Source organism: Bufo gargarizans, chromosome 8, assembly GCF_014858855.1.
Source record: "Bufo gargarizans isolate SCDJY-AF-19 chromosome 8, ASM1485885v1, whole genome shotgun sequence".
Classification (NCBI taxonomy): Eukaryota; Metazoa; Chordata; class Amphibia; order Anura; family Bufonidae; genus Bufo; species Bufo gargarizans.
The window spans coordinates 50,241,835-50,264,802 of NC_058087.1; the positions used below are offsets into that span (position 1 = coordinate 50,241,835).

At 43.4% G+C, this 22,968-nt stretch overlaps 1 protein-coding gene and 1 long non-coding RNA gene across 3 annotated transcripts in view; one reads left to right on the forward strand and one right to left on the reverse strand.

Moving 5' to 3' along the window:
- LOC122944696 overlaps positions 1 to 10,364 on the reverse strand; it is a 30,538-nt gene extending 20,174 nt beyond the window's left edge. Inside the window, exons 1-2 of the long non-coding RNA XR_006391043.1 lie at positions 10,259 to 10,364; positions 10,041 to 10,197 (exon numbers count right to left, since the gene is read on the reverse strand). This is a non-coding gene — a long non-coding RNA (uncharacterized LOC122944696). The remainder of the gene's footprint in view (positions 1 to 10,040; positions 10,198 to 10,258) is intronic.
- AGAP1 (ArfGAP with GTPase domain, ankyrin repeat and PH domain 1) overlaps positions 1 to 22,968 on the forward strand; it is a 377,584-nt gene that overhangs the window by 336,739 nt on the left and 17,877 nt on the right. For both annotated transcript variants that reach the window (XM_044303243.1, XM_044303242.1), the window contains exon 16: positions 3,086 to 3,308. In XM_044303243.1, coding sequence (XP_044159178.1) covers positions 3,086 to 3,308 — 223 coding nt within the window. The remainder of the gene's footprint in view (positions 1 to 3,085; positions 3,309 to 22,968) is intronic.

Consider the following 22,968-nt stretch of genomic DNA (forward strand, 5'->3'; position numbering starts at 1 on the left):
TCATTCACTACTTTTGTTTCCGCTCCAAAATCATCATCTGAGCGGAAACCTAACGAACCCTATCATAGTCTATGGGGTGCTTAGGTTTCTTTCGGCTCAGTTATGTGCCGAATACATCCTTTCCGTTCTCCTGCTTCTAAGCGGAACAGAAAGGCTGAACGCTGATGTGAATGAAGCCATACTATCTAAAGGTTTTAAGGTTATTCACATAAGCATTTTTAGAATTGTTGTAAAATTACTTACAATGAGACACACTACAGTGAGACTTTTAGGGTGTATTCACACAGGTAGGTCTTTTGCTGCGGTTTTGAAGGTAAAGCACATTTTTTAACATGTTACCTGTGACCGTGCTCCACACTACCTGCTCATGAGTACTGCTTTTTTATTGCCATCCAAATGCTTTTTAGGCTAGTTTCACATACGCGGCAAGTTATCCGGTAGGCTTGTCTGCCGGAGAACAGCCCGCCGGAGCTCTCTGGTTCCAGCAATGCTGGATGATGCCGTCCGGTAATGTGGGATCCAGATAGCTCCGGAACCATGAGGAGAAGACAGAAGCTGTTTATTAACGCTTCTGCCTTCTCCTGTTCAGGTAGAACAGAGCTTAATAGACTCTGATCAGACCTGCTTGTGTAGAATTCCCCCACTTGGGGGGCTGTTTACCCCTATAACTGGAGTCTTTTTGATGACCAAGTTACAGTGGAAAAGTACAAAATTAAAAAAGAAAGTGTCCGTGTTCCCCAGAGGTCTTTTAATTACTTCTTGGGAGATAAATTATGTGCCAAACATACATTAAAAAAATAAGTTAACAAATACAAGAAAAAGAAAACCAACCAAAGCCATAGTCAACCTTTTGCACGCAATACTATGCATAGTTTATATCAAAATGACCGACGCTCAATAGTGAACTTATTTTAATAATGTATTTTGGTGTCAGTTTGCATATTTTATAAATTTCAGTACTGTTATGAGACGCACAGGAGTGAGTGAAGCCACAGAGGGAGGTGCTCACAGTAAAAAGGATTCGCCCCTCCTTTACAAGTAAAACAATATCAAATAGTATACTGGGCACTCACACTATAGGTAGAACCGTAAATAGAATGGCAACTGTCTTATTGATTAAATTGATAGATTTATTAGTAGCTGATAATGATAAAATACAATGATAGAATACAATATACTGGGCTATTTAAAGGTCAATAGGATACATTGGTATAAAATGCAATAGACATTAAACTGCAAATATCTAAAAGTGAATAGTGATCACTGAGGAAGGGGCAACGTGAAGCCCCGAAACGCGTTTGATCCAAGACCCCCAGCTTATTTCTATACGAACTCTTGTTGCACCTAGCATTGAAATTTTCCTAGGTTGACGCTAAAAAACCGGAACATCTTCTAAGAGGACCTGCCACGCTGATTCATTGGGAGCTCGAACCTCTCAAAGCTAGCCGCATATCATCAATTTCCTGATTCTTGATTATTTATTCTATATTATTGTGTATTTATATAATCTATTCACTTTTAGATATTTGCAGTTTAATGTCTATTGCATTTTATACCAATGTATCCTATTGACCTTTAAATAGCCCAGTATATTGTATTCTATCATTGTATTTTATCATTATCAGCTACTAATAAATCTATCAATTTAATCAATAAGACAGTTGCCATTCTATTTACGGTTCTACCTATAGTGTGAGTGCCCAGTATACTATTTGATAATATTTTATAAAATGTACATTTTTTTGCAGTTTTCCCAAAATAAAAAAAAAATGAAAAAAACATTATTGACCTCATTATTAAAGACCCAGCGATTTAAATTTTTTTTATTTTATTTTTATTTTTTTCCATTTTTGTTTTTTACTCTGTCTACCCAGAACCATAACTTTATTTTTCCGTTCACATAGCCGTATGAGGGTATATTGTACTGTTAATGGCACCATTTACTATTGAATGTGAAAATTCATTATGTTCTTATGGAGCCAGAGGCTGGGTTTCATAGTATCTAAGCTTGGTGCCTTCAGAAGGTCCGAGGCTGCCATAGCAACCAAATTGCTTCCATAATCTCAGATCAGGGAGCTGTTTGGGCCCCTGGAGAGCAGGTCACTGCTTGGAAGCCGTGGTCGCAGTTGACCACAGCTTCTGATGGGTTAAAAGTCTGTGATTGGCGTTATTGCCGATCATTGACTTTGCCTCAGGGGATCTGCTGTGTAAAAGAGCAGGCTCCTGGAGGCTACAGCTCCTGCTGAGCTTCTGAGCACGAACCATCTATAAATCCTGGTCTGGTTATTAGGGGGTTAAAGAATATTCACATATATTAATCTGACATATATGACATATCCACAGGATCTCTGTGTGGGTCCCACCTAAGGCTTGGTTCTCTACATTGATTTCTATGGGAGTTCTGAAAATAGGTGCATGCACTTACTTGCTCGCATGCCAGGCACTTCTCCATTCACAGTGACCGCAAGACGAGACCCTTTCTCGACATAGGAATCCAAAAGATGAGACCTAAAAGACGTTTATGGCGTATCCTGTAAATATGTCATAATAATCCAGATGGCAATACTCCTTTGGGGTAGCTTAGGACTATTGAGGGACAGGTCAAAAAAATGTTAACCATTTTTAGGGTAAGGGTCCATTCACATGTGCGCAATTTTGCGGAACGGAATTGAGGACCCATTCATTTCTATGGGGCAGCACGATGTGCTATCCAGAATTGCGGAACCCCACTTCTGGGTCTGCAATTCCGATCCCGAAAAAAATAGAACAAGTCCTATTCTTGTCCGCAATTGCGGACAAGAATAGGCATTTTTGATTAAGTGCCGGCGATGTTTGGTCCGCAAAATGCGGAACGCTCATCGCCGATGTCCGTGTTTTGTGGATCCACGGATCCACAAAACACACACGGGCATGTGAATGAACCCTTAACCTGTCATTCAGTGATTGCATGTGGTTAGCAGGCTTGGGATCTGGCAGGTGCTTTTTGCTTCAGAATTGATTGTTCCATTTATGTGTATTTGTAGACTAGACAAATGTGGTCACATAGTGAATGTGTAAAGTGCATCGTCTATTCTGACCTCTACAGATCCCGACTGGGCCAGCCTGAACCTCGGAGCTCTGATGTGCATAGAATGTTCTGGGATTCATCGCAACCTGGGGACTCATCTTTCCCGCGTCCGATCTTTGGACCTTGATGACTGGCCGCCTGAGTTAATAAAAGTCATGTCTGCAATTGGAAATGAGCTGGCAAACAGTGTGTGGGAAGGAAGCAGTCAAGGCCATGTGAAGCCATGTTCAGAGAGCCCCAGGTCAGTGTCATTACTAATGTGCAGTGACCACTTAATTTCATAAAACCTTCTTGTTTTTATTAGAACTTTGTAATCATTAAAACACACACACATATAAATGTTACTGTATATATGTTCATTATATCAATATCTGTACTGTTCTTTCTCTTAAAGGAGTTTTCCAGGACTTGGATATTGATGACTTCTCTCCAGGATTAGTCATCAGTATCACATTGGTGGAAGTCTGAAACTCGGCACCCCGACCAATGAGCTGTTTTGGGCAGCCACTGGCATTGGAAACTACAGTATAGAGTGGATGGAGCCAGAAGCAGAAGGCTCCTTCCACTTTGTAGTGGCCATGCGGGGGTACTGCATGTGAGCTGAGCTGCCGTTTGCCAGTGCTGGAAACTACACCGTGGACAGAGCCTTTCTAGCACCTGTAGCTGCCGTAACAGCTGATCCGTCAGGGGGCCTGATGGCAGGATAGATTTATCAATATCTAAGTCCTGGAAAAACTCTTTAATGATCCCTTTATGATCGACATCTAGTTTTGGCTTCAAAAATTGCATCGGAAAAACCTAATGAAGACCTGCCCATGTGATGGCTGCCTTAGGGCTCCTGCAATGTATTTTTTGTCTGTTCAATTTTTTTTTGCGGCCTGTATGTGGAGCCATTAGTTTTAATGGGGCCACAAAAAAATGGTAGTGACTCCATGCGCATTCCGTATGTCGGCAAATCTGTTCTGCAAAAAATAGAACATGTCTTATTCTTGCCCGTTTTGTGGACAAGGACAGGCATTGTTACAATGGATCCGCAAAAAAAACGGATGCAACACAGACGTCACATGGATGTCCTCCTTTTTGTTTTGTGGACTGCAGAATACATACGGTCGTGTTCAAGAGCCCTTAGGCAGCAAGTGAGCAGTTAGTTATTGATGTTGATGTGTTCGAAGCAGACAAAATTGGCGTGTATAGGGATATGAGGAACTTTCACATCATCTCCAAAATGACGTGTCTTGAGGACTGTTCCGAGTATACAGTGGTTAGTACATACCCAAAGAGGTCCAAGGAAGACCAACCAGTGAACCAGCAACAGGGTCATGGGTGTCCAAGGCTTATTGATGCATGTGGAGAGTATCTAGTATGATCCGAAAAAAGCTACTGTAGGACAAATTGCTGAAAGAAATGCTGGCTTTAATAGAAAAGCGTCAGTGCAATGTATCTTGCTGTGTAGCCGCAATCCAGTCAGCAGCTACATTGTTTCCTAACAATTTTTCCTCTGTCTCAAATCGATTTTATCTTTGGTTTTGTGCGTATTATTGTCAGTCTGTAAAAGTGGCGTACTACTCGGACAATATCGCTCCCAGCAGCGACCTGGGAGTCCAATTGTGCTCTGTAGAGCATCCAGAGGTGTTCTACTCGAGCACCCGAGCACTTTGGTGCTCGACCAACACTAGAATTTACCTGACATAATATGGGAGATCAGAACAGAGCAAATGCAGCCTCATTTCAATATTACTACAACTTTTCCTATACAGGTAAGGCTACTTTCACACTTGCGCTTGATCGGATCCGTTCTGAACGGATCCGATCATATTAATGCAGACGGAGGCTCCGTTCAGTACGGATCCGTCTGCATTAATAACTTAGAAAAATTTCTAAGTTCGCAAGTAGCCTGAGCGTATCCGTTCAGACTTTCAATGTAAAGTCAATGGGGTACGGATCCGCTTGAAGATTGAGCCATATGGGCTCATCTTCAAGCGGATCCGTTCCCATTGACTTACATTGTAAGTCTGAACGGATCCGCACGCCTCCGCACGGCCAGGCGGACAGCTGAACGCTGCAAGCAGCGTTCAGCTGTCCGTGCGGAGGCGAGCGGAGCGGAGGCTGAACGCCGCCAGACTGATGCAGTCTGAGCGGATCCGCTCCATTCAGACTGCATCAGGGCTGGACGGAGGCGTTCGCGTCCGCTCGTGAGCTCCTTCAAACGGAGCTCACGAGCGGAATTGCGAACGCAAGTGTGAAAGTAGCCTTAAAGGGACACTGTCACCTGGATTTTACTTACTGAGCTATTAACATCACCTCATCAGTCTCCACGATTTATATTAAAATATACTAGTATTACTGCCGTGTCTTGTAATTTGTCTTTTATTAATATGCTAATTACCTCAATAAGGAGCCCAAGGGGCTGTCCCTCTGTCCGTTGGAGCCATTGACTCCACTGCTAATTTATTCACTGCTCATCGCCGACGTAATGTGTTTGTTGCTCCCGAAATCTCGCGCATTTCTGGGTCAAGCGAAGCTGGCGCATGCGCACTTCGTTCTATGAGGCCGATGCCAGGACACCGCGCGGGCGCTGACATGAGTATCCATGGAGCATGCGTGAGATTTCGGGCGCAACAAATACATTACGTCAGCGATGAGCAGTGAATAAATTAGCAGTGGGGCCAATGGCTCCAACGGCCAGAGAGACAGCCCTTTGGGTTCCTTATTGGGGTAATTAGCATACTAATAAAAGCGATTTATGAGATTGGAAGAGATGACTTTCCATTCATGGTCTTGTGATCACTGCAGCACAACCACTAGGCTCGGGGTGACGTGTACATGAAGGGCATGTGAGCGCAGAGGTACATTACCTTGATTGTTGTGTGTTGAACGCCAAGACCTCTTACATTTTCCTAACTGTTCCAGGAAGAGCAGCCATGTGGGATCGGATTTATCCACAATTGCCCTCCATGTAAAGACTGTGACTACACATCACATTGGGCGGCATATGTGTGGGTTGTGTTTTTTTACATTTTCTGGTGTGACCTTTTGATTTGTGACAAATTATTGCTGTTTTTGGGGTCCATTTCGTTTTTATCCAAATGCGGGATATTGAAGGTGTGTTTGTGTTTTTGGGGGTTTTTTTCTGGCATTTTTCTCCAAAGGTTTTTTTCAGTATAACTTATTGATATATAACTTCTATATAACAAAAGGGTCTAGAAAAATGCCAGTAGAAGAAAAACTATGTGAAAACATACACTCAAATAACCTTGTGACATAGGCAGCACTTTATAAACGTCAAGTTGTGTGGGTGGTGCCACCTAGTGATCGCCAGCTAACTCTGCATGACCAAGCATACAGGGAAGGCTGTCAATCACTGTGCCGTACCACCCACATGACTCTTATACAAAACTTTAGATCAATCTGCTCATCTCCTCCTGCTCTATTACATGCTACACTCTATTTCATGGTGACAGGCCCTATTTAACAACTTATTTTGAAATAATCATAAATCGCACGTTCAATAAATGCAATACAATCAGTTACAATCAAAAGTAAGTAAAAAGTTACCTGTGTTGTCTTTCAAAATATTACTTGCACTAAGTGGTAGTGAGTTATACAGGGACATTTGTGTGGTTAGATAGGCAAGTAGATGAACACCATATTTATCACGTGCACATGACGTGGCACAATCTCACTGCAGTAAGGGGCATGGCATAAAACCGGTGTAACATCTCTAGATAAGTGTTATTTTATAAAGATGCAGCAAATTTAGCAAACAACGTGACTTCAGAACTTCCTCTCATGAGAAGTCTTGAGAAGTTCAAACTTTCACCCACAAAGCTGTCCTCATTGCTGCACCTCCCTCATTTCTGTCTATTACCTACCTGTGCTCTACATTCTACTGGTAATCTAAGATTAGTATCCTCAATAATTCGAACCTCTCACTTCCGTCTTTAGGACTTTTCTCAAGCTGCAATCAGGTTAATTCCCAATTTCCTTAGCTTTAACCCTTAGGTGTTTTTTTTTTTTTTTTTTTACGTTTACATTTTTCTTCCCCGTCTTCCTTGAGCCATAACTTTTTTTTTTTTTCGTTCACATAGCTGTTTGAGGGCTTATTTTTTTTTGCAGGACACGTTGTACTTTCTAATCCTACCATCTAATTTGGCATACAATGTAGTGGGAAGCGGGAAACAAATTCCAAATGAGGTAGAATTGGAAAAAAAACGCAATTCCTCTGCCGTTTTATGGATTTTGTTCTCACGGCGTTCCCTTTGCGGCAGAACGGACCTGTGCCCTTCATTCTCTGGGTTTGTACGATTGCAACGATACCACGTACTGATTGTATAGGTTTTTTGGGGTAAGAGAAGCAATGGAAATAATTGCAAATTGGCCATTTTAACCCTTTTTTCAGTTATGCCATTCGCCATATTGGAAAAATATTTTTATATTTTAATAGTACAGGCGTTTTTAGACATAGTGATGCCCATGTTTATATTTGTTTTTTTATTCTACGGAAAGGGGGGTGCTTTAAACTTTTATACATTTTTTATATATTTAAAAGTTTTTTTGTACTTTTTTTATGGTTTTGAAGCTCGTATTTGAGTGTGCAAAACCTTTTTTTTTTTTTTTTTTTATTCTGAACACTCATGATTTGAGAATAGCTAATTTCTTGTGTTGACCTGCCACCTGCTGGCCAATATAAGAATTGCAGTTTCAATACCCAGCGTATTGAAACCAATTACCGGCATCCTCATTGGCCGCAGAGGATGCCGGTAGGATCACACTTGATCATGGCATCTTAAAGGCTTTAATGAATGGCTATAATGCCGATTGCAGTCATTTGCCGCGGGTCTCTGCTGTTTGAGACAGCAAAGACCCGCCGGCCATGATGCCCACTGCACGCACGAGCGGGCGCCATGTTTGCTTGTAGCGAAGGGGTTAAACATGCCTTAAAAACACAACTTTTTAGGCAGACTGATCATGTTCTCTGAATCGTCAGTTCCCCGTTAAAAACCACCCGCCCCTCATTCTTCAGAACCAAACTCCATCTTCTGATAGTAATCCCCACACTCAATGCACTCTTATATAGTACATATTATAATTATTATATGTACTGTATATAGACAGTGATAATAAAAATCACTCCGATCTAGTCTTTTTAGCAATGAATGACCACCTAAATTCTGCATGTCCCAGGTACACGACAAGGTAAAATATCCAGAAAACCACAGAAACCAACACCTTTGCCTACAGTTTTGAGAATAACAAAGCACACCCACATTTGACTCAGGAATACTTGAGTATACAGTGGAGTTAATGGTCATCTCAATGACTGCCCAGGCCCTGTGGCTGCAAAAAAAAGGTCCAAATCACCACCCCTCCACCACAGTGCATTGTGTTAACATTCACCTGAATGCTCCAGACCAGCAAACTGCTTGTGCTTTTATACAGATGGTCACACTTGCTGATGATCAATTTATAAAGGGCATTTGATCAGCAGCACCTGAATGCCACCTACCCTCTTAATTCCTATGGGAGCAGTAAGGGTGTACTTAATGTTTCACACACAGCTTCTGCATTTTGGCCTATTTTTGGTTAAATAGAAAATGGCGTTGAGGTCGTACTTCAAATGACCAGAAGTTTTTTCTCTTATGTTCTGTTGGGTAAAACAGGAGGGTGTACTTTGTTTTTCTCATGTTTGTGAAAACCTTATTAAAACATATTGGAGCACTAATGCATTTCAGACCTTCCCATATAATCATTGTCAAATACGCTCCGGTATGTGTTTTCATCAGCAAATGTTTTTTTTTTTTTTAAGGTTCCTGAGTGTTAGGCTACTTTCACATTAGCGTTTTCAATTCCGCTATTGAGATCCGTCATAAGATCTCAATAGCGGAAGAAAACGCTTCAGTTTTGTCCCCATTCATTGTCAATAGGGACAGAACTGAATGAAACTGAGTGCACCAATATGCATTCCGTTCTGTTTGGTTGCGCTCCCATCGCGGACAGAATAATGCTGTAAGCAGCGTTTTTCTGTCCGCGATGTGGTGCGGAGCAAGACGGATCCGTCCTGACACACAATGTAAGTCAATGGGGACGGATCAGTTTTCTCTGACACAATCAAAAACGGATCTGTCCCCCATTGACTTTCAATTGAGTTCATGACTGATCCGTCATGGCTATAGAAGACATAACACAACCAGATCCACTCATGACGGATGCATGTGGTTGTATTATTGTAACGGAAGTGTTTTTGCAGATCCGTGACGGATCCGCAAAAACCGCTAATGTGAAAGTAGCCTTACTGGTTCTGGCTCGCCATGTCAATCAGCCAGATCATACGTAGAGTTCGGGTGTTCATGACATCGACACTCCTCACCAGTGGTGGCCCTGGTCCAACAAAGCAAAAAGTCTGACTTGTGGCTCTGACTCCTACCTTCAGCCTTGTACAGCACCCATCTGTTTTAGTATAGCAAGTTGTATTCTGGCATGAAAAACAAGTCATAAAGATGCCGAGAATATACAGTTTTATTTTCAAGTGCATTGAAAATCCCAGGGTGATATGTTTATGCTGTTTTACCTGATTCTGCTGTCCTTGGTATTTTACTAAGATGTCTATGCGTCCGCACTATATATTTTGACACAGTATAGGGAATAAAATACACAGCGACGCGAAAAATGCCATCGCTGTGGATACAAGACATATAGAGCTCATATTTTGGGAGAGAAATGTAGGCGGGTGTATGTGACAGGACAATGCTCTTGCTAAACTGACCCATAGACCCATCTGCTCCCCACATGTCACTTCCCCCATTAACAAGCAATTGAATTAATTAAATGCTACTCAGAGCTCGCATAACAAGCTACCGGCAGTGTCCAAATTAGCACTGATAATCAAGGATGATTTCCTTTATTATCCTGCTAAGTGGAGAGCTGGCAGCCCCCCCTCAGTCCTCTCCACGCCTGCCCTCCCCTATTTACTTACCCTGGCTCCTGTCTCTGCCAACCAGGGTCACCTCACCTCGTTAACTTGCTGTAATCAGGACCTCATGGCTGGCTGCGATCTCCACACTCTGGTCCAAGGGTCTTGGTGTCCATTTAACCCTTTGCACATCACGCAGCGACGATGAGTGGTTTCAGATCTGAAAGGAGAGAGTTGTTAGATGCCGGATCTGCTTTAGAAGTTACGCTAGTCGCCCTTACCTTGACGCTGTCTTAGGCGCGAGCCTCCACTATTCTCCCACCGTTGTGCCCCCTATCCCTCCTTTGCTTTTCGGCATCGCCTTCTGCGTTCCTCGGTCCCCTCCTGCCACCTCCTCGCTCACCTGACTTTTCTCTCCTCTTGGCAATGGCTTTCCCCTCTCTCCCCCCTCTCTCTCGCTGGCTCGGCCTCAAACTGATAGATGGTGAGTGGAGGCCCTGTGGTCTCTCAGCTGAGTAATAGAGGCAGGAATTTCATTTTGCAACTGGCTGATTTAATGATCCGAAGGGTAATTAATAGGCTGATTATCTTAATGTTAAATATGTCCGGCAGCAATTACTCTGACCTCCTGCGTGTCAAGGTCCAGGCCTGGCTCTTCTTTCAATTAAGTTCTCTGGGGCTTAATGATATGAATGCGCTCCCCAGCTCTGACACTGCAGCTGCCCAGACTGCGAGAGGCTGCTGGGCTCGTGGGGAGCTTTGAATCAGAGCTTCCCCCTCCACGGACCATCAAATTTAACAATTAGAACAAGGGCAGTTTAACTTTCTTCTCTGCCAGTTTGCTGGTACCAATCACTCCTCTCATATTGTGGCATCTTGTTCTCTACCCTTCAGTTGTCTGCTCTGTTCTCTGCTCTCCCAACTTGCTCCCTTGCAGCCTCCTGTTTGTCTTGCCACTTTAGATGAGTTTATTCATTGCCGTGCCCCTTGTTTTTTTCCATCCCTTGATGTTTTCTGTGTTTTCTTTATTCTCTCGTCTCGTGTAATTCCCGTAAACGGTCTCTTATGACTCCATAAACTGTCTCTGTTTCGCAGGCTCTGTCTCTCTCCGAGTTTGTATTTGTCTTTCCTCCTTCTCTCTCCTCTTCTCCAGGGTACGTTCTCGCAGCTCCGAGCTGCCGCGTCTCTCCCGATATTAATTATCTTGTGAGTGCCGCTGTTTTTCCGTTTGACAGGCTTAATTAATTGGCAGCAGCGGCCGAAAATGACAGGGCCACTAATTGCAACTCAAGGTGTATTAGAGTCAGACGGGCTGTGCCGGATCAGCGTGCCCCCGTTGCTGTGCTTAGACTAGAAAGCATTGCCTGTGCCGTGTGTCATGTGTGTTGGTGTGATTGTATGTGATTGTTGCCCGTGTACTTGTCGCACGGATCTGACATTTTGCTGCCAATAAAGTTTGGACAGCTGGATTGTCTAGGGGCAGCAGATGCTGTGTATGTGTGTGGGGAGGGGGTGCCCAGTCGCATCCTTTGTTAACCCTTTAATTTGCGACTTGGATGCAGCGACAGTCATCTGACTCTTGGTGTAAGTAATTGTCCATGTTGTGGCCCCAACACACAGATGATTTTTAATACATGGTGAGGTCCATATGGCCGCCTAGGACATGGACCTGACCACTGCCAGCGAAGTTTGTCTCCAGGCCCATGTACCATGAAATATGGACCAGAATAGTGCTTGCCATCAGTTTTCCCACACCTGGTGGGAATTGCACACTTAGGCCTCCAGCACACAATCATATCCGTTTTGTGGTCTGCAAACTGTGGATCCGCAAAATACAGGTGCAATATGTGTGCCGACTGCATTTTTATTTTTTTGCGAACCCATTGACTTCAATAGGTCCGTTGTCTGTATTATAGTGGACGTATTTTTGCTGAATGGACATACAAATGCGGAAAGAACATGGATGATCCGTGTGCTTTCTGCATCCATATGTCCGTTCCGCAAAAAAGAATATGTCCACAAAAATATTGATCACAAACCCATTGAATTCAATGGATCCTTAAAAAATGTGCATGCTAGATGTACGATATCCATATTTTGCAGACAGCAAAATGGATATGCTCATGTGCATGAGGCCTTAGGCCTGTTTCACACTTGCGTTGTTGTTTTCCAGAATTGAGATTCTGCAGAGAATCTCAATACTCAAAAAAAATAAATAAAAAGTTTCAGTTTTGTCCCCATGCATTCTGAATGGAAAGAGATCTGTTCAAGATGTCTTCCGTTTTGTTTTGTGTCCGGTCATAAAAACAGGGGAAAAAACTGATCCAGCCCTGAAAACAATGTAAGTCAATGATGACGGATCTGGTTTTTTAGGAACCTAAAAAAAACGGATCCGTCACCCATTGACTTTTAATGTATATAGTGATAGATCAGTTTTTCCGTTTTGATTTCACACAACGGAACGGATGCATACTGATGTGCAAGATCAAAACAGATGCGTTTAATTGCGGAGATCCTCTGTCAGATCTCAATACTGGAATTGCAAACGCAAGTGTGAAAGTAGCCTTACTTGTATAGGTCTGTGTACAGTCCGTTGCGCAGACAGTCATAAAATAAGTTTGTTCCTTATTGCTATTGAAATGTGTGAATTTCTTCATTAAAAATTCGGAACTTTTATTCTGCTAAATGTTTTCTGCAAAAGTCATTGCAATCCTAGCAGAAATCGGAGTGTATATGTGCAGAGCAGACAGTCGTCTCTGGTTAGGGGGTGAGCAGTTCTGTAGTGCCCATTGATGTCGGGCCTCAGTAAGCCCCATAGCCTCTTTACTGGTCCACGCTCAGTCTACCCATCCAGTAATGCTCATAATATTCACTGCTCTCCTCACCGTAACTGTCATTTGTAGAAACCGTGCCAAGACCAACACGGAGTCTCCTTAACGGGCTCAGTAATCGGTCCCTGTCTCTCCTGCCGTTATGTGACAAGCAGAGATCTTACAGCGCAAATAAGCGCCAGAACGGCTCCCTTATCAGTAGGTTTTCTAGCGTTCGCCCTCCCGTTTAGGCGCAGGCATACTTGTGCTTTTTACTTCTCTTTTGTTTCACTGGCCTCCACAGTCGAGCGTCTTTGTCACGTGGGCACAGTATGCCAGCCTTTCCTCTCAGCGGGAGATTGATTGCAATTTTCACCTTGATTAATTCCAACACAGGGTCCATAATGAGAAATGCCCCTGTGTGTGAAATTTGTGTCCTGATGTAAAAGGGCCAGTGCCCAGGAGTATTTAACTCTTGTACCAGTATGCCGCATTCACTGTGCCACTAGGTTAGTTTAACAGGCAGCAGTAGTACATTACATGGCGTAGTTAGGTCGGGCAACGTATCAGGGAGCATGTTTGATTTTTATCAGAGTATTATTACACTGCTTTGTGTAGCTCTAGTCCAGGGTATCCTAGGCTGCTGTGACAGCTGACCCCCCCACAGAGAAATAATCTGGTGACACATATGGGTGCAGTAAATGGGCATCTGGCTGAGGAAAGGGATCACACAGGAGCCGCCAACCACATTGTCCACTATGCCCAATAAAGATCAGATTGACGTTAATTATCTCCTTACCTTTTTACATTCACAATGGCATAATTGGGTCATTTTTCAGATAAAGGGTTGACGTGTTTAATGAGATTTAATACTCAGACTGTTATCCAATCCAAAGGCAACGAAATGTACACGGCTGAAGTGAACATCTCGGCACCGGACCACGTCCTTCACGTGGGCACCCTGACATATAATCTGTTTCTTAACGTGTAATGTAATAGGAGACTTATAAAGCAGCTGCTATGCTCCCTCAACCCAGTATTTTAAAGGAGAACACTACCATGGGCTACCAAGGCACAAGTTCTAGGAGACCAGGCATTTACTTAACATTTAGAGGGTGCAAAACAATGAAATACATAAATTCCGCAGTGCCCCCATAATATGTCATCACCACAGCCTTCTGATCTACGGGTATGATAATGAATCTGTTCTAGACCAGTACACGCATTCTGTAGATGCAGATACTGGTTGTCCTATGGGATCAGACTACACATGACCAGTTGATTACGAGCAGTACTGAATTAGTAATAATTAAATAAAATCCAAAGAACTAGTTCTGGGACAAAAAAAAAGCAAGAAACTTCATATAAATTATCTTCCTGGAAAGTGACTGATTAAACCCTGTGCCAAATGATGAATGAAGCAGGAGCCATCTGGTGGTTATTTATTGTACTGCAGTCATTCACACTGGCCAATGTTCGAAAAATGTTTGAGAAATGTATATTTTCTGTTATGTACATTAACACATTTTATACAAAATACCTTATATTTTAAGGAAGGACACAGGTTTTTTTTATGCTGCCTAAAATCAACACAGACATGGGTTTAAGATTATATTATGCCTGCCTGTTAACTGATATAAATTCGGTAAACTATTCAAGTTCACATCAGCGCTGTGCTGGATCTATTGGCAGTACCTGACTGACCCACATGACTTATAATGTCGTCTTGTCTGAATCCACCCAGGTGTCTGGAAAAATAATGAAATCTGCATGGAGGCTCCTGACTGAGCCTTTGATGCAAATATGAAGAGTGTGGCGCCCTATAGCATGATCCTATTTAATTCACTGTGTACTGGTTCATTATCTAAAAATGATCGTGCACCACATTGCACTTTTAGTATTTTCAGTCCTATTCACTTAGTAGTAAACTGTGGTACCCATTATCCCTACACACAGCCATTACCTAAAGTACAGAGATGCGCAGAAACAATTATTTCAGTGTCCACATGAGCAATGCTTTTACATGATGAATGTTGTCCCCTTTGTTGGGTGGTCAGTAGCACCTTTACAACATGGCAGTTATTGAGAAGGGGCCTCCAAGTATCGCTTCTTCCCTATAATCACTGAGATCGACGGCCTGTATAAAGGGGCTTAAAGAGAACCTGTCACCACAAAATTCAGTGCAAACTGCAGGAGAATGGTATAGAGCAGGAGCCGAGCAGATTAATTTATAGTTTTATGGGAAAAGATTTAGCAAAACTTCTAATGTATGCATTTAAACCTCTGCTCTTTCTGAACTCGGTTGTCTATGGGGGTCGTTTTATCAGTGACTGATGACACTCCCTGTAAGGCCTCCTGTACTCTGCTTTTTCTGTCTTGCAGTCTGCAAACCATGGATTTGTAAAATATGGAAGCTGGCTTTGTCCATGCTGCATTTTGTTGCGGATCCATTGACTTAAATGGGTTTGCAGTCCACAATTTGAGCATAGGACATGTTCTATACAGTTAAGCTGGTTTACACGGGGCGATGCATTGGCCACATTGGCCGATTGTCGGTATGGAAGCGTTCCTTCCCGACAAGCGGCTGCTCGTTCAGTGAAGGAGACTGCACATTTATCTGCAGCGTTCTCCTTCACTGTATGAGGACAGGGGATCGCTATAGAGATCCCTCATCCTCATACAGTATCATAGCTTCTGAGTAGCAGATCGCTGTTTAGACCACATGATCTGCTGCTCAGAAGCCATGATTGGTGGTGCCTGCATGAACGACAGGATCACCCGATGAACGAGTGTTTTGTTTGTTCAACGGGTGATTGGCAGTACATTCAGGCAGGCAAATTGTCGGGAATGAGTGTTTGCAGGAACGTTTGTTCCCGATAATCTGCCCTATAAGTGGTGCATCTAAATGCACCTTTAGACCTTGGCCTTTTGCTATATCTTGTCTGAGTGAGTCTGGAGATAGCCATATACATCAGTCTAAAGTAGATCAATGTGGACCATTGTAACCAAAACAATTGTTCGTCATGTGAAATTTGGCAGAGAACTGTCGTTTTGGCCAACTGATGACAGATCATTATCATCTGAATGCAAGTCGACCATGTTTACATTTTCCATCCAATAGTTGGACGAAAGATCTTTCTTTGCATGAACTTTCCCCGAAAACTCTTTCATCCATCGCTCATTTTCTTTGAACATATATGGGCAGTTTGAAGAACTGTAACGGCCTAGAGTGTGTGTGAACAGATACTTCACCATATAATTGTATGTCCAACTGATGTTCAACTATCAACCAACCTTCTGTCTAAAATGTGTAAGGCTAGATATAGGCCTCTGTCACATGAGCGAGAATGCGTGACGTGAACGCACAGCACCCGCACTGAATCCGGACCCATTCATTTCAATGGGTCTGTGTACATGAGTACATCAGTTCTGCGTTGTGTGAAAAACGCAGCATGCTTTATATTCTGCGTTATTTCACGCAGCCCTGACCCCATAGAAGTGAATGGGGCTTCAGTGGAAAACTCATCGCATCCGAAAGCAAGTGCGGATGCAATGTGTTTTTCACTGATGATTGCTGGGAGATGTTGTTTGTAAACTTTCAGTTTTTTATCATGCGCATGAAAAAACGCACTCGCGCAGAAAAAAACTGAACGCAATCGTAGACAAAACTGACTGAACTTGCTTGCAAAATGGTGAGATTTTCACTGAACGATACGGATTAGGTCCGGATGCTTTCAGTGAAACTTGCACCATTTTGCAAGCAAGTTCAGTAAGGCTACTTTCACACTAGCGTTCGGGCGGATCCGTTCTGAACGGATCCGCTCATATTAATGCAGACGGAGGCTCCGTTCAGTACGGATCCGTCTGCATTAATAACTTTAAAAAAATTCGCAAGTGCGCAAGTGCGAAAGTAGCCTGCGCGGATCCGTTCAGACTTTCAATGTAAAGTCAATGGGGGACGGATCCGCTTGAAGATTGAGCCACATTGTGGCATCTTCAAACGGATCCGTCCCCATTGACTTACATTGAAAGTCTGGACGGATCCGCACGGATCCGCACGCCTCCGAACGGCCAGGCGGACACCCGAACGCTGCAAGCAGCGTTCAGCTGTCCGCCTGTCCGTGCGGAGGCGAGCGGAGCGGAGGCTGAACGCCGCCAGACTGATGCAGTCTGAGCGGATCCGCCTCCATTCAGACTGCATCAGGGCTGGACGGCTGCGTTCGGGTCCGCTCGTGAGCTCCTTCAAACGGAGCTCACGAACGGAAACCCGAACGCTAGTGTGAAAGTAGCCTAAGTTTTTTCCGTGAAGTGCGATGCGTTTTTCACACTCGTGATAAAAAGCTGAAGGTTTACATACAACATCTCTTAGCAAACATCAGTGAAAAACACATTGCATCTGCACCTGCTTGCGTTTTTCACTGAAGCCCCATTCACTTCTATGGGGCCAAGGCTGCGTGAAAATCACTGAATATAGAACATGCAGCGTTTTTCACGGAACGCAGAACTGATGCATGAAAAAAAACGCTAATGTACACAGACCCATTGAAATGAATGGGTCAGGATTCTGTGGGGGCGCAATGCGTTCAAATCACGCATTGCACCCACGCGGAAAACTCGCTCGTGTGAAAGGGGCCTTAGTAGCAGGTCAATAATAGCAAATATGTAATAGATTGCTATATGCCAGTTAATCTGAAGGAAGGAGGAATGTGGGCATGTATTCCATATTCACTCTTCACTGGGTTTTGCACGGTACAAACAGAGGATGAACCACAATATGAGCCATCAAACCACAAAATTAATGGAATTATCCAGTTCTTAAAAATGGATGGCCCATCCCTGGAATAGATCAGCAATATTAGATTGGTGGGGTTCAAATCCCAGCGCCCCAATGGCCATCTTTTGAAACGGATGCAGTGCTCTAAAGACCATGTCCCCCTCATTATTAACCAGGCACAGCTCTGTACTTTTAGTAGCGGCTGTGCCTGGTGTTAGTTTGTAATTGACTAGCTCTAGCCTACACATAGTAGCCACATCATAACTGTGATTGCTTGTATCTGCCGTTAGCGTTCCGAAACGCAGTGCCTATAAAGGTACAACCACACGGCGCAGTCGTGTCACAGTTGCGATGTAGCCCGCGCGGCCGTAGGCTCTAATTAAAGGAATGAAGACTGCACTGTGCCGTCTGCATTGTTAGTGGCCACACGGCTGTTAACCATGCAGTGTTCATTAGTTTAATTAGAGCCCGCTGCACCCGTATGGCCGCACAGCACTTGACCGCAGCATGTCCTCGTCCCCAACACAACCATGCCATGTGGTTTTACCCAAAGTGACCGTTCACATGGTGCTCCAAAATTTTGCCCCAGTCACGTAGTTTATTCCGTTTTTTTTCTGCCACCTATTAATTTCAAAAGATGCTATGTGAGCGGTCCTGAAGACTAGATCGCTATCCCACCCAGCAGTTTCTCTGTACTTATGTGGCCCGGCCATTGATTCTACACACACAGATTGCAGCTTCTGTTACCAGTACCTTCCTTACCTATTCATTTTATCAGATTCTTGCCCTGTAGGGTTAAATAGCAGACCTTACAAATGATCTGATTACAAACATAGAAATGTGTAAGTGTCTAATCTTCTCAATGACTGAGGATCTTTTTAGATTTCTCTATAATCTCCCTTTAAGCTAAGGTTTTTCTGCACCCTGTCTGCTTATGTTGCTGTGTAGACCCCCCATTCTTTGCCTCCCCCTACGCCTGTCCCCATCTCCCGTATGAGGGCTGTAAGTCCAGTGTAGCCGCAATGTCTGACATAATTGGAATCTGCATTCTAATCCATCTGTAAAGTATGCACTGATTAAATTAGCCTAATAGATATTATTTCTTACATGACTGCATAATTTTGTCCTGATTGGTTCTGTGCTTCTCTAACGAGCTGCCCAATTTCCTGCGCGCTTTCTGTCTCTCTCAGTAAAGCTACCGAGATTCCTTGCAGCCTCCCTCACTACTGGGGGATTATTTAGAGTGGGTAGTGGGAGTTAGAAAAATAGGAATAAAATTCAAGACTTAGAATTTTTGGGGAATGCTGATAAGTGTTCTAAAAAGTAGTAGATTCCTGGATCTGCCTGTCTGAGGAGATACTAGAGTACGGAGTACGTGAAATCACATATGTGGCTATTGGTTCACCAGATTTAGGAGCCATTATAATAAATGAATGTTTAGAGATCGCCATCTGTGATACATTAGGTTATGGATTGCGAAATCAGCAAGAACGCATCAACCAGAGATAAATAGATTGGTCTTCCTCTGTTTACATAGTCTACACAATTGGGTGACATTCTGGTGACTTTGTGTCAGTTTCCGCCGTGTGTGCTTCTCAAGGACTTCTCTTGACTTATGATCTTAATATTTTAGGGGAAAATTCTTGACCTGGTTGCCAAGTAATAAAATAAAAAATCCAAAAATCTAAAGCATCTGGTCACTTTTAAGCAAAGTCTTGTACTATCAATATAGTGGCCCTTAGGCCTCATGCACACGGCCGTTGTTTGGATCCACATCCGAGCCGCCGTTTTTGCGTCTCGGATGCGGACCCATTCACTTCAATGGGGCCGCAAAAGATGCGGACAGCACTCCGTCAGTGTTTGATCAGTGTTTTCCATCAGTGAGTGTTTAGAGCTGCACCTGATTTTGGCTCAAAATCACTGATGGAAATCACTGACCAAACATGGACTGTGTGAATCAGGGTCCATTCACATGACCATATCCATTTTTGCGGACTGCAAATTTTGTGGATTCACAAAACCCGGACACCGGCCTTGTGTGTTCTGCAAAACTCTGATAATGATAGAAATGCCTATTCTTGTCCACAAAAACGGACAAGAATAGGACATGCGGATGCGGACAGCTCACGGTGTCTTTTGCGGCCCTATTGAAATGAATGGATCCACATTCGATCTGCAGAATTGTGTGAATGGGCCCAAAGGCATAAATGTGTAGGTTGTTTTCCATTCCATGTGCAACATAATAGAATAAAATATTCTTGCATGGTGCTACTTTCGCTCTACTTTAATGTCATTCTGAATTTAAAGGATATGTTTACATTTACAACTTTATTTTTTTCTTCTGAAAAGTATGTCAAATCTTAAAAAAAGCAGCTGCATGAGTAGTCTTGATTTAAAATATCCTGTCTGTGCATACAACTCCTATAAAGATCTCTGATCCGTAGTTACTAATAACCCCAGTATAGTCTGACCCTGCAGTCGTGTGTTACTCCTTCCAGCTGACCCCTTTCATTACTTTAATTTGCCCCTTCTTGTAGGTTAGGTTTTGTGACCATGGAGACACGTGTCTTATAGGAGCTGTATGCACAGGTAAAGTTGCTTCATTTTTAGTTTAGATGAATTAGATCAATAATTAAAAATACCTTCTAAAGGAGTTCTCCTCTGGATAGGTCATCAAGATCAGATCTGCAAGGGGGGGGGGGGGGGGTCTGACTCCCGACACCTCCGCTGATAAACTGTTTAAAGAGACCGTAGCGCTCCAGTGAGAGCCTCTGCCTCTTTGCAGCTTGCCAAGAACAGTGCCACCCATTGTATAGCGGCTGTGCTTGGTATTGCAGCCCAGGCCCATTCACTTGAATGGAAGTGATCTGTGCCTTGGCTACACGACTGATGAACGTGATGTCGCCGGCCCAGGAAGAGGCTGCAGAGCTCACCGGCATGCTGTGGTTTCTTCAAACAGCTGATCGGCAAGAGTGTGGAGATTTAGACCCCCATGGATCAGATATTGATGACCAATCGTGAGAATAGGTCATCAATATCAAAAAGTTGGACATCCCCTTTAATTGTCAGTTTGTCGACCATCATCTCATTTGCTGGTTCTCTACGAAGCGGGAACATATTTAGGCCTATGACTTGTATGTGTCTGCTCTTGTATGCTGAAGACTAGTCCTGAGTGAAGTGTGCGGCTGGCTTTATGTCCTTACCACTGAGCGTGTGTCAGAAGAGAAGACTGTCTGTAATAAGGCTAATAGATTTGCTTTATTTAATCATCAATGTTTCTGCTGTTCTCTGAGCTCCATAAAGCATTCCGCAGGTTGGTAAAACACTGATTTTATTGATCAGGCACCTCTGGGATATTTATGTGCTGAGCCCCTGTTAGTACATAAATCCCGGTATACCTCCCACCTTTCTGTGTGCCGTGCAAGCGAGCTGCGGAGCGCCGCAGGGCAGTCACTGACACATCAATATAACACAGACTCTACAGATCATTCTGCCTCCTGCAGCTGCTCCTGGATACTGTCATGGTGTTCACTTACAAATACTCATATGGATGGTTAATTATGGAAACCTACAAATAGATAATAAAAGAAGTACAGGTGAAACTCGAAAAATTAGAATATCGTGCACAGTTCATTTATTTCAGTAATGCAACTTAAAAGGTGAAACTAACTTATCAGATAGACTCATTACAGGCAAAGCGAGACATTTCAAGCCTTTATTTGTTATAATCTGGATGATTATGGCTTACAGCTCATGAAACCCCAAAGTCACAATCTCAGGTCCCCTTTGCTCAGGAGGTATGGATTAATTAGCTGACTAGAGGGTGACACTTTGAGCCTAGAATATTGAACCTTTTCACAAAATTCTAATTTTAAGCTGCATTAATGCCATTCCTTTTAATTTGCATTACTGAAATAAATGGACTTTTGCACGATATTCTAATTTTTTCGAGTTTTACCTGTATACCTAAAAATATAGGGTAAGTGACGCTGATGAGTGTTAATGTGACCCTGCTCACTGTAGCATGTACATCCTCCCACCATCTCTGTCCCTTCTCTGCTTTCTCCATCCTTAGCAACCTAGCCAAGTGAAGAAAGCATGCAGCCCCCAGCCAGCCATCTGCTAAAACACTTCCTGTGCCATAGACTAGGCTCTCCCCCTGCAGAGAGCGTTTCCCCCCTCATATTGTCTCCAGCTCCTCTTCCGACTCCTCTTCCTCCCGGCTCTTCTTTGCTATAAGCAGGATGGCACTGGGTCCAAATTCCTTGCAGCTAGGACCCCCGCCTGCGTCCTGTCAATAGTCACAGGTGAAATCTGTACCTGCGTTCTTTGCAGAGTGACATCACATTTTATAGAGTGTTTTGTCACTCAAAAACTTTAGTAAAACTTCAGCGTGTCGGCTTGTATCCTAAGAAAAACTGCCATTCCACCAAGCATTATCAAGTATTTTATATCTAGTAGACCCCAGCAGCAAGAAATTGCGGTATACAAATAAAATGGCGATGTAAGATGCAGCAAAGCGGAGTGTGTCATATGTTTTCCATAGATCTGTAGGTTTATCTGCTTAATTTATTAATTTATCACAGCCCAAAGTAATAAATGATACAATTCAGCTCTGTTACATAAAAGTTCAAAGAATAGTCATTGAGGGTGTAACCATTTTGTCTGATGTCTGTAATCCTGATACATTGGATTGATAATATTTTTTATTTTTTTAAAGATTTATCATGTGTGGATTTCATTTTCATGTTTCCATATTCACACAGATCCTAATGCCACCATACTTAAAAGGGTTTTCCGAGATCTTTATACTGATGACCTATCCTCAGGATAGGTCATCAGTAGGGATGAGCGAACTCGAACTGTATAGTTCGGGTTCGTACCGAATTTTGGGGTGTCCGTGACACGGACCCGAACCCGGACATTTTCGTAAAAGTCCGGGTTCGGGTTCGGTGTTCGTCGCTTTCTTCGCGCTTTTGTGACGCTTTCTTGGCGCTTTTTGAAAGGCTGCAAAGCAGCCAATCAACAAGCGTCATACTACTTGCCCCAAGAGGCCATCACAGCCATGCCTACTATTGGCATGGCTGTGATTGGCCAGAGCACCATGTGACCCAGCCTCTATTTAAGCTGGAGTCACATAGCGCCGCCCGTCACTCTGCTCTGATTAGCGTAGGGAGAGGTTGCGGCTGCGACAGTAGGGCGAGATTAGGCAGATTAACTCCTCCAAAGGACTTGATTAACTGATCGATCTGCAGCTGTGGATCATTGAGCTGCTGATCCTCAATTGCTCACTGTTTTTAGGCTGCACAGACCGTTTGTCAGTCTCATTTTTCTGGGGTGATCGGCGGCCATTTTGTGTCTTGTGGTGCGCCAGCACAAGCTGCGACCAAGTGCATTTAACCCTCAA